This window comes from Calidris pugnax, unplaced genomic scaffold, assembly GCF_001431845.1.
Source record: "Calidris pugnax isolate Ruff unplaced genomic scaffold, ASM143184v1 scaffold273, whole genome shotgun sequence".
NCBI lineage: Eukaryota > Metazoa > Chordata > Aves > Charadriiformes > Scolopacidae > Calidris > Calidris pugnax.
The window spans coordinates 11,144,207-11,156,443 of NW_015094508.1; the positions used below are offsets into that span (position 1 = coordinate 11,144,207).

The 12,237-nt window shown below is 38.0% G+C and overlaps 1 protein-coding gene across 2 annotated transcripts in view; it reads left to right on the forward strand.

Moving 5' to 3' along the window:
• PLPP1 (phospholipid phosphatase 1) overlaps positions 1–12,237 on the forward strand; it is a 61,357-nt gene that overhangs the window by 15,288 nt on the left and 33,832 nt on the right. The window contains exon 2 of one of the 2 annotated variants that reach the window (XM_014964996.1): positions 1,880–2,034. The exons of the other annotated variant lie outside the window; for it this stretch is intronic. Within the exon in view, the coding sequence (XP_014820482.1) occupies positions 1,880–2,034 (155 nt within the window). The remainder of the gene's footprint in view (positions 1–1,879; positions 2,035–12,237) is intronic. 2 annotated transcript variants of the gene reach the window in all.

Sequence of the window (12,237 nt, forward strand, 5' to 3'; positions counted from 1 at the left end):
CTGCTTAAAGTTGAACAAGCATAGCAGTATTTGCATTTTTGTTCAGTTTTGCTGTATGGGATGGTAAGCACTTGCTGAAGTGCTTTGCTGCATCAGCATCCCTGGTTGTTAAGTGTGGACAGTCCTTAAGATTTCAGATGTTTTGTGGAAAAAAATTCTTCTCCTCCACAGGAGATTTTAAATTCCTGCCCCAGCTGGGTTCTGTGACCATAGCAATTTTCTTAAAAGGAGTTGGGAGCTAAGGTATTACCAAGCACATACAGTTTCATTGTGCACGTCATGAGCTTTTGCACTGGGAGTTAGCAGCCCAAAGAAGGGACCGGGATTTACCACTCTGTTCATACTGTTTCACTCCTGATGTCTTCTAATGAAGTATATAGGAATAAAATTATTTAAAACCCCTTTAAGTGACTTACCTGATAGTCTTAACAAGTGTCAGGAGAAATCAAAGCAATCTCTTATCACATGAACTTCTTCAAAATGTCTTTTCGTTCTCAGTACAGCAGTTTGTTTATACCATAAGTAGTCTTTTCTACTTCAGTAATTGCACTTACCATCTAATTCACATTTAAAGTGTCTATACGCAGAATCACATGTACACGGATGTTGGGGAAAATATGAAGTGTAGTTTACCCTTTTTTACCTTGTTTTAAACCAAGACCTTCTTTCTTTTTTGTTTGGAGATTTTGCAATTCTTACAGCAATACCTAATTTAATCACTGTTGTTCTGTTACTTGCTCAGGGGACCAAAGGAAAGGGGATGGTGAGAAAGTAGAGTAAAATGACAGACTTGGGTTTCCTCTGGTAATTGTTCCTGCAAATGTATATTCCTTAGCTGAATCTTCTTGTCAGAAATAAGTTAAGGATCTGAATGTAATTATCAGAGGTCTTGATGTCGTCTTTGGCACGACTGCCAGTATAGTGGAAGTGAACCTCTGAGAGAATAGGTAATATGTCACACATAAGTTCAAAGAGCTATCTTTGGAACCCGAGTCTCCGTTTCCATGTTAATAACTTATTTTTATGCAGAAATCTTCAAAAGTGTACAAAAGCTGTGTAAATGCAACTTTTAAAGAAAACTCATTACCTTGAGAGGCAGTCCATTCAGAGTGTTTGTATTTCCTGTTGTCTCTGCAGCTATTGTGTTCCCCTTACCTGCATGAAAACTACTTGCATGAAATCTTTAACTCCCTAACTATGACAAAATCTGTATGCATTTTTGTCTTGTTCTCTGTAAACACTAACTAGATTATAGTGTATATAACAGGACTGGTAGTTCAGATACAAGCCAAGGTCATGGGGTGGTGGCGAAGGGGGGGGGCAGAAAAGGCAGCCTGCCTTCAATAACTATTCAGTCATGTGAGTGGCAAGTGCTTTTTTTAAAGCATAATCTTGGTTCACTGTATGGCAACTTGCTGTACACTTTGAACTTTCTTAACTTCTATATCTGGTGGGCAATCTCAGTCCTTGTGAAGTAAGAATTCTAGAAGGAAGTTCCATTCAAATATGAGGAAAAACTTCTTTATGGTGAGGGTGATGGAGCACTGGAACAGGCTGCCCAGGGAGGTTGTGGAAGTCTCCCCTGGAGATCTTCAAGACCTGCCTGGATGCATCCTGAGTAATGTGCTCTGGGTGATCCTGCTTTAGCAGGGGAGTTGCACTAGATGATCTTTAGAGGTCCCTTCCAACTCTGACAATTCTGTGAAGAGAAAAAATTCTATAAACAGTATTTGGTAAGTGTATGCTTGCATGATACCTAGGAATTTGAGTTTTGCATGTTTGGTAGCTTCCTCCATGCATGTTTAAAAACTATTTTTTTTTTTTTGATTTAACCACATGTATTTCTTGTTTTTGTTTTTTGTTTTCCTTCCACCAACAGCTGGCTTACCCCTTGGTGTTCTAAACTTGGCCAAAATAAAACCGTATCAGAGAGGCTTTTTCTGTAATGATGACAGCATCAAGTATCCGTTCCATGACAGTACCATCACATCCACTGTCCTCTACACAGTGGGGTTCACCCTGCCCATTTTATCTGTAAGTAGCTAATATATAGGGAGCTTTGGTGATGGGAGTGAAATGTATGCCTTCCAAGAATTCAGCACTGACTGTGAGTTTAGGACAGTCTATATAGGCAAAATCCCATGTATGTATAGTTATATGCATGTGAAAGGTGCCATTGCTAGTTTCTGTTTGCACAGAAAATCTGGAACTAATCTCTAACTGCTAGGATTGTTAATCTTGTTTGTTTTAGGAGCAGAAAAAAAAATGGAGATCAGTATATAAACTATATTAGTTAGTCTAGGCTTTTATCATTGGGGGAAAAATACTACAGGCTTCCAAAATGCTACAGAATAAATATATCCCCTGTTCAGAATGGGTTAGTCTGATAACATCACAAGTGTTAAAACTGTACTGGAGTGCAAAAACCTCTAACTAGTGACCATGTTGCTTCCATATACTTTCTACAGAAATTAGTCTAATTTAGACTCAATGGGTTTTCTTAAGTTTGAAAAAATGTGATGACTCTTCAAACACTTCAAAACAGGATATAGAGGCTGAAAATCTAGTTGCCTGTAGAAAAGAAGCTCAGTGCTTTCGAGACCACATGATTTTTATGAAGAACAATTTAACTCTTCAGTATGTTTTTCTAACAATATTTAAAGCCTGATTATATAAAAAATTTTAGTAACTTTTGAACTGGCTTAAAGAACCAAATTTAACTATTCAGAATAGTCCTCAACCTAAAACTACATCTTGTTTCTGCCTGCAGTGGTTTACCAAACTGTATTAGAGATGGCCGTAATATTTGGTCTTCTGATAAATGCATATGCTAAATTAATCAGTAAGAAGTATATGCTAAACTGGGTTAAGGATGGAAGCAGTCATTTAAAACGAGTGAACAGAAATAGGAATCTCTACATGCATTACTCCAGTTTTTCCTTAAATGCTTATTTATTAAAGCTTGCATTAGTACTATGCTGTAACTAAAGGGCAGATGCAACAGTTGTTATCATTAGTATAGTTTCAGTTTTGAGGAAAATAGTCTAACATTTGTTATTTTGAAGTGTAATGACATATATCTTCAACACAACTTCAAGAAAATTTGTCTTCCAGTGAGGTTCTTGTGTACTTTAATTGATGTGTGTACAGGTGAACTAGCAATTGCAGCTCTCTGTAATTCTGACTTCTAAAGAGGCATTTCAGTTGCAGTTAGATAATCTGTTGAATTGCTTTATTTTTTTTTTTAAATCTTCGATTTTTAGATTTGAAAAACTTGTTCCTGTAATAGAAAGTCAATTGAGAGTGCATTTTTGTTTTTCTGGCTCGTAAAGCAGTGGAGAAATATCTGATTTACAGCTAAGTTAGTTAATCTGAAGAGTGGTGTGGACAGCTATTGTAACTTTAACTGCCAAGATATCTAAAATTATTACTTAGAAATAGACTTGTCAGCAAATAGACTTGTCAGCAAATCCAGTCTATTATGGTATTTTTCTTCTATGATACTCTTGTAGGATTGACACAGTGAATTTTTATTGCCTGTCTTTAAGGTGCAGGGGATTGGAATATATGATTGGAACAATCATGTCTGGTCTCCATGCTGAGAATTATTTAAAAAAAAAAAAATAATAAAATTTTGAAGCGTTTGGAGCTCTGTAACAAGAATACAGGTTATCCAGATCAGTTTTCTTCAGTCTAAACATTTTACAAACCTTAAAGCAACACAGATTTTCTGTAATCTAGTGAGAAAGTAATCACTATAATGCGTATAGTTTTGTATGTCTTTGTAGTTAACATGTTAACCTAACTGGCTTTCTTAGTTTCAGTTTTAGATTTAGGGAGTTCTTGAGCCTCATGCAAAAGGTGAAAAATCATTTATGGCTACTGAAAACTTGAAGCTAGGGTAAGCTGCAGAGCTAGGGAGTAGGAAATTTGGGTTATTACCCAGTTAAAAGTGTATTCCAGTTGAATGCTTTCTAGCTTCAAGCTAGAAAGCTAGCTTTATTCAAAATGGACCAGGGAAGTTGATCAGTCTGGAAATCGGTCTGACTCTTACATTCAGACTGGGTTTTGTTTTGGACTGACTGAATGGATGCTTGCGCCTTTTTCCAAGGCAGCTTAAGTTTTTGGAAGTAGTATGTTCCAGAGTCAGTATCCTCAGCAGGGACACAGCTGGCTCATGAAAGCTTATTGGACAGTAACACTGATTATCCCACATCTAGTCGAAAATAATATCCTGACATAGTTGATAAATCACACTTTTGTGCAAACTTTTCTTCCCTAATCAAAGACTCCCTCAAACAGGATACTTAAGCCTAAGTAGGACTTACACGTGAGCTTTGTCACATCACAAACGAGAAATAAGTACCTGTGGTAGGAAGCTAAGGGAAGCGAAAGGAATCATATCTGTAACATAAATAAAAGAGTAGCAGAATGGTTCTAGCGCTTCCCATTAGCATTCGGCAATATACAGGTATTGCTGATCCCGATATTTAGTCCTTAGTCCCTGAGGCCTCATGAAATTTAAGCAGAAATGCTCAAAATATTATTGTGAATATGCCTCTTGTTGCACTAACAGCTTGCTTGTCTTCAGAGTGCAGTAAGAAATGGCCTGAACACCTTGATGTATAATAATAAAAGGTCTTGTCTGGTTCAGTTGTTGGGGTAGGCCCACGGTGGAATATAAAACAACTTCAAGGGAAAAAATGGAACAACCAAACCTGCACTAATAATAATAAGGCATAGTTATTTCATTGTTAAGAAATCTTTGTGCATAAAAAACTAGACTACTTGAACATTGATTTGTCTTAGGAACATTTCATGAAGATTTATAAGATGTGTTAGGAACTCACAGGGATCTTCTTTTTAAAAAAAGTAAAAAAAAAAAATGCTCTTAGAATTTACAATTGCATTTATAGCTCTGAACTTTCTGTTCCCATTGCCAACTTTGATCAGTAAAAGTCTGAGAAAGATAAGAATAAACACAAGTTTCTAAGTGCCACTTCATAGACTTTTCAATTTTTGAAATAGTTTTCTGTGACTGGATGGGAAGCACAATTTTTATTTTAGAATTTCTGGAGACTTGAGGTCAAACAAACCTTGGTATTGCTCTGGATAATATGTTAGATGTCTAGGACAGTGGCTGGAGCAGCACATGTCCATAATTTACATTTCAAGAAGTTCCATCTGATAATTCTACCTTCACAAGTCTTTTAAAGAAAAAGTAATTCTGAATAGTCTAAAAGTGATGACTAGTAGGGGGTGGTGTTGCTGGATTGCAACTCTAAGAATATTTTGAAATTAATCTTTAAGATAATATACTTGGTCTGGCATTTTTGGTCTCTAGCTGTCTGCATGAGATCAGCTCTTCCAGGTATGAACGACAAATTACTGACAGTGTCTTTCTCTTGCAGCAAGGTCTAACCGTGTCTATTTGCATGTGTCCTATTCATTTTTTCTGGGGACTTCACCTCCAAATCAATTTTCTCTTCCTCCAGTCACCTCGTTTATTCGAAATGCTGCCTTCAGTGACACTCATACACCTTCTCTTAGATCTAAGGGTAGCTGGAGGAAGGAGAAGCACAAAGAAGGCCTTTCTGAAGCATCCTTCTTGCCAAAGGAGCAGAACCAACTCAAGAGTTGATGAGTTTTCATTGGCTCCCCATGACTAGGTTCTGAGCAGGGTTTCTGTAGCTCCCTGACAAAACTGCTTGGCCAAAGGGACACAACCCACTGCTGAGTTTATCTATGATGGACTGATTTGTGAGAGGACAAGATTTCAGGTCTTAATGATGCTCTGAGTTTCTGGGAAAGAGTAGTTAGCCACGACTGTTGCTAGTAAACAGGTAATGCAAATACTGATGTTCCTTACAGGGAAAGCATTTGGTAGTAAACAGAGTTCTGAGTAAGTCATGTCTCTAATATGAGCTCTGCTATTTGGGACTTCTTTGGGAGAGAAGAATGTTATGGGCCTGTAGGACTTAATTTCTCCACCTTGAAAACATCCAAAAGATACTTAGGTGATGAGGTCACATTGTCTTCTATTTCAAAAAACAAAACCAAAAAAATTTTAGTCAGGTTTGGCAAAGGCTAATGTCTTCACTATCATGATGCCTTCCCAAAGGGGACTTGAGTAGCTTTGTCCCTGTGCCAGCTTTAACCTACTGGGCATGAGGCTTAATGTTTTAAGAAATGTCTCCTGCCATGTCTATCAATGTTCTGACTAACTTCCTTCTTACAGATTAGCACAGTCATACTTTGGATGCAATCTCCTGATTTCTTCCCTAGCAAAGTAAACTAATCTTCTTTTATGCTGTGTTTTGCAGGGAAGCTTTTATTGAAAGCGCCTATTTAATTAACAACATAAGCACGTACTGGGCTAATCTATATGTTTCTTGAGGGACAAATGTAGCTACTGCTGTGGTAGAGACTGATAAAGCAGGGGCCTGTAATGAAACCTGTTGAAGACTGTTAGGTTGGTAGACATGAACTTTTTTTTTCAGCAGTGTCACAGCTTTATGGCCCACTGGTAGTTTTCCAGCTAATTAAAATGAAACTTGCTATTTGACACTAGAATGGACTTTAGCATCCTTTAACTTTCAGGTTTCAAGTTATGTATTAATTTTATTATGCTCTGAACAAGACCTCTAGCCTCTTGTCTGTTAAACTTTTTAAATGGAGAGTAATGTTTTATCTCCATAGTTTTTTGGCATATTCATTGTACTGGAAACCTTTTTTGGCAATGCTGTTGAACTTAATAATCTGGCACGAGTTCTACTTGATACTGTTTGTCCTGTACAGATAATACTCATCTCTGAATCCAAGCTTATTCTGAGGAATAAACCACTCATTTGTGTTCGTTCAAACTCTGTTTAAAGCCAACATATTATAATCATAACAACCCATGTTTATACTATGTGAAGTGTGCAGGGTGATGTGCTGTGGTTGAATTAATGAGTAATTCCTTGGTTAGATTAGTGCTGTGTGGGACAGAGGATGAGAAACGGTAGTTGCTGCATCCAGCTTTGGCCCCACATCTGCCCTGTCTGTGGCATGGTTTGAAATCAGCTGAGCAAAAATCTGAGGAACACCACTTCCAGTTTGGTATTTGCACAAATCACTCTTACCAGATGCGGTTCATTTTAAATAAATAAATTGCTTGTTAAGTCTGTGGACCTGATACTGTACTATTCTCAGTCCTTCAGGTACATTTCTTCATCACTGCATTAAGAACACACAGTATATGAAACTGAGTAAAATAGCTGGCAGCCTTAAAGTGGAAGGAGCTCCAGACAAGGGCTTTTTAAATGAGTGAAGGTTGGACATAACTATGAGAGAGCCATGCAGTCACAGTGGTTTGAAGTTGGTTTTGAAGGTATTATTTAGTAATTATTTAGTATGAAAGAATAAGATGGAATAGGGAGAAACCTAGGGAGAGGGAGTTGCAACTTAAGTATTTTAAAGTCTTACCATTTAAGCAATAAAAAGTCTGTGGTATGGATTTTTGTTTGTCTGAAGTCTCAACTTGGTGTTGACATCCATGACTTGGATGAGAGACTCAAGGGGGTGGTGAAAAAGGGAAGGGACTGCACCAGAAACCAGTGATGAGCAACAGGGAAACTTTTGTGCTGGTCTTCTGTTTCCCTTCCTCTGGCTCACCTCATTGTACCTCTTTCTGTTCTGCCCTGAGCAGTAAAACGCACATGCAGAGAGATGTTTCTACCTATCTCTTCTTGAGAAAGCTGAAATACAAAATACAGCAGCTGATCTTGGTGAACTGTGGAGTGATAGTATAAGTGTATTTCTTGCTAGGTGCCTTTCTGAACTCCCAAGCTCCTTTTAAGAGATGGAAAGTAGTGGTATTGTAGTACTGAGGAGAAGCCAAAGTCTTAATCTGCAAATATATGGCTGAGAGTTGGGGTTGTTCAGCCTGGAAAAGAGAAGGCCTTATAATGGCCTTTCTGTACCAAAAGGGGGCCTACAGGAGAGATGGGGAGGGACTCTTTATCAGGGAGTGGAGTGATAGGATGAGGGGCAATGGTTTTAAACTGAAAGAGGGGAGATCTGCATTAGATCTTAGGAAGAAATTCTTTACTGTGAGGGTGGCGAGACACTGGAACAGGTTGCCCAGGAAAGTTGGGCCTCAGCAGTCCTTCTGTCTGTGTTGAAGATGGTTGAATTAAAACCAAACATGCTTGCAAGTTCTGACTGCTGTTTCAGAAGAAGCTCTTGTTGGGTGGCTAAAATTCTTAATGCCTTTTGAAAGACTTGTCTAATAGCCCACCTGGTAATGCTGATATATAACAACCATAATAAGCAGACATTATTTTCCCCTCATATTTTGAACTGACAAGCTGCTAACTCATCAGATTTTAACCTCCAAGTACTTGACTCTAAACTTACTACTGCACAAATCTCCATCTGTTCTCTTGCTTCAGTCTTCAGGAGTTGTTTTGCAGGCAGAGCTGGCTGACCTTGATTTTCCACTGTATCAAACAAAGAATTGCCAGCTCTGTCAGCAGTACATCTACTAGTTATTCATTAATGATGCACTGCATAACACTAGCTTGTTGGCTTTATCCTTGAGATTACCCTTCTGGTAAACTCTTCCCAGCCTTATAATTCCTCTTAACATACCTGTTGTCATGTTCCCTTTAGGCAATTTCTTCACTGTGTTACAATTGACTTGGAAAATAAAGTATACATCAGGGATACGTTTTGATATCGTCGTATGGGAAGTATTCAGTAGAAAGCCTTTAATGAACCTCTGCCATCTCCACTGCTTACTTAAAAAGAGTACTTAAAAAACCAAAAAAACAACTTCCCCAACTTCTTCCACATGAATGTAAAAGTGAGCCAAACTAATTTTTGCTAATTCTCCTTTTTAATGTGCCAAACTTTGCCCTTAGAAATTGTTACTTGTTGAGGAGGAAAATGGGTATTTATGGAAAAAGCGGAGCCATTCTTTTAACTTACTGTGGCAACACATGACTATGCCAGATGAATAGGACTTTTTTGCCACTGATCTGCTGTGGAATCTTTGTTACTTCCTTGAGAAACTACGTTAGGCTTTTTATGTGGGTATCTTCTAGTAAGGAAGTATACCACCATCTTCACTCGTATCCAGTCCTTCTGTGCCAGCTGGTTTCATACTGAGGAAATACCTTCTGAAATGCAAAAACTTAATCCTTTCTTCTAAAATTATGCTATCTCTCAGGGTGAAAAAGTAACATCTCTCTTGGAAATCTAGGGAAAACCCTACTGTTGTACTTAGTAGAGTAAAAGCATTTGTGTCTTCATCACCTACGCCAGTTCTTCTGCTTGTTTATCCAACTAATGAAAAAGCAAAATGTGTTTTTTTTTCCCCTGTCTCTGCATTGCTTTGAGGCAGACTCACAGAAGTACTTAAACTATATATTTGAAATAACTTTGATTTGACTCTAGAAATTCAGTTTGTTTTTAAAAAACAAACTTTAAATCCCATGAAACCAAACTTTGCTGATTCATTTTAAACAGAACAAAACCCCGAAGTATTGTGAGAAGTTTTTCTTGATGGCTTCACTTGCCAGAAACAGTAGGATTTGCTGCCCCTCTGGCTTGACATCTACTTTTTGCTGCCCACCCACCAGCTAATATTGAAGGCAATCTGTATGTGTTTAAAAAAAAGTAAATTAAACCTGCTGTATGGAGCATGTTCTGAGGGAGTAGATATTGACATTGGAGTGTACTTTAACCAATTAAAGACATCAAAATCCAGTACTAGGTAACTGCCTTGCATTGAGAAAAAGGTAAATTGCAAATATAATTTGGTGTCTTTTAGTTTTAAGTTTAACAATATTAAGTCAATCTGATCAATTTTACTCTAGTGTGGTTTTTAGAAATTAAGATATATCTCAAGCTTTCATAGAACACATCTCCTTTCAGCACTGAAATGTGCTGACAACAGCAATATCACTGGTGGAATTACTTTTTAAATCTGTTGTACAGTTGGAGGAAAGTGAAGAAACACTTCATGGAGTTTACTATATAAGCTTTTTTAGGAGTATTGTATTTCAGTGCATTGCTCCTCCAACTAATTGTTACTTCAAACCAGGTATATACATAGAATTTTAAGACTCATACAGTTTTACCTAAATTTTGCTGGTTATGACGTTAGGAAACAGATGAAATGAAGATAATTCTTAATTAGCAAAATGGGATTGGTTTCATATAGAGTAAAAGGGGAAAGAAATTGAGAGAGAAGGCATTTTAATAGCTTATTTTGGCTGCTCTTTGTTTAAAAAGCAAAACAAAACCAAACTTGAGTTGTTTGGTATTTTGTTTGCATGATCTTGATATAGGATGATGCTGCAAGCAATTACAGACTAATTGCTGAAGGGTGAGCATGCATTTCAAGCAGCTTCTCTTTACATAGAAAAGCACGTTGTCAGTTCATGAGGGACTTCATTCCCAGGATCCACATACCATTGCTTTCCATTTCTGATTTAGCAGCAGGCAATTACATTTTTTAAAAAGTAGTGTTGTCCCCGTCCCCTCCCTCTCCCCTATGTGAATAACACCAGCACTCTGAGAACTTTATCTCCAATAAGAAGCTGAAACATTTAGGTGTGGGTAGGAGGAAATGAGGAGTAAGCTACCACGACACTATTATTCATAGAGCAGGCCTTTAAGAGGGATGATGCAGAGGTGGTGATGTGATGCCAGTGGCACCACCTAACTATGATGCTGAAGCTGTGATAAAGTTTTTCTAGGCTGGACTTTGTGAGCAACTGAATTTTTTGAGCAACTGCTTTACCATGATGATTAAGATTAAACTACCTACTCTGAAGAAGTAAATCTGTAAATAGTCAAGAGACTGTTACTTGTGTATTCCTCATTTTTCAGTTCTGGAGATCTGTATAGTTTTCCTCAAATACAGAGTTTTGAATCTTGGTGTTAGTATGTGTACAGGGCAAAGGGTGAAGTTTTCATTCCTTACATATTTTATAGTATAAATGGTATTGGAACCACCACAGCATTACGTTAACAAGTCACCCTCATCATGACTGCACACTGCTTCTGCTTCCTCCCCTGCACAGGTTAGCTAAATACTAAACAACTGATGATGACATGCTGGCACAATAATAACACAAGGGGAGGGCAGAAATGAGGTCTGGGATGCAGCCTTTTTAAAAAAACCCTGCTATTCTTACCAATAGGAGAAATATTAGGAGAGGGATTTTTTTCTTTTTGTTTTTTTTTGCTATGTTTTTGCACTGTACTGCAGAGTCCAGCTCCAAGGCTCTTGTGCTGGCTGGTGTCTGAATGGGTCAGTGTTTTGGTGAGGCTCTGGCTTGGCTTGTAGCCCATCCTGCTGTCCTTTTGCTTTGTTGGTGTGCTTGGACAGCTTCCAGAGCTAGGTCAGTTGTAGTCCTGCTGGTGTGGAACTGGAAACAAGCCCTCATCACAACTACAGTGGGTTTTTTCTGTCACTTTCAGAGGGGAAGTTTTGCATGCTATTGATTTTACAACTCTTAACAGTACAGAAGGTTCTTGATTCTTTGCAATGGGCTTGGCTGGAATACATGGGCACTATGATAAGCCTGTAACTAACTGCTCAGTCGTGGAAAAAAGATGTGTGTGCTTCAACAGAGGTTACGTCAAGTAATTTTTCACCTTATGAGCCATTAGTTTATTTTCTGTTCTTCTGTGTCTGTTTTCAGACTGAAACATTCTTTTAAGCAGTAACTTTATGGGGTGAAGAACAAAATTGATAGCAAATAAATGATAGCTCATTCATAATGAGCCCATCAGTCAGGCTTTGTTTTGAGGACTTAATGGATGGAGGTTAATGGAGGAAGAAGATGAAAAAAGATCTGATTGTCTTTTTCTTTCTTTTAAAACCTGACCATGTAACTTAGTTGTTTCTCTTCTGTTCCCTTCCGTAGCAGTTCTCCTACTGCTTGGTTGGCTTTTTGTTTTGTGGTGGTTTTTTTTTTCCCCCTCCTGTTCTTCCCATGTTTACTTCTGTTTGTACTAACTTATGTAGGGGTAGCTGTGTATAGGAAAGGAAGAGGTGGTCTATGCCTTGGCAAAGGAGTCCTGAACGGAGAACTGGAACTATAGCAACATCTTTCTCTGGCAATAAGAAAGGAGGCTGTTTTGCATTCTTCTGGTCCTTTACTGGTAGATTAGGACCTAGTGTCTCTGTCCAGATGGTTTTTGTTGTCTAGCTTTTAAAGTTGGTATATATTTTATCTG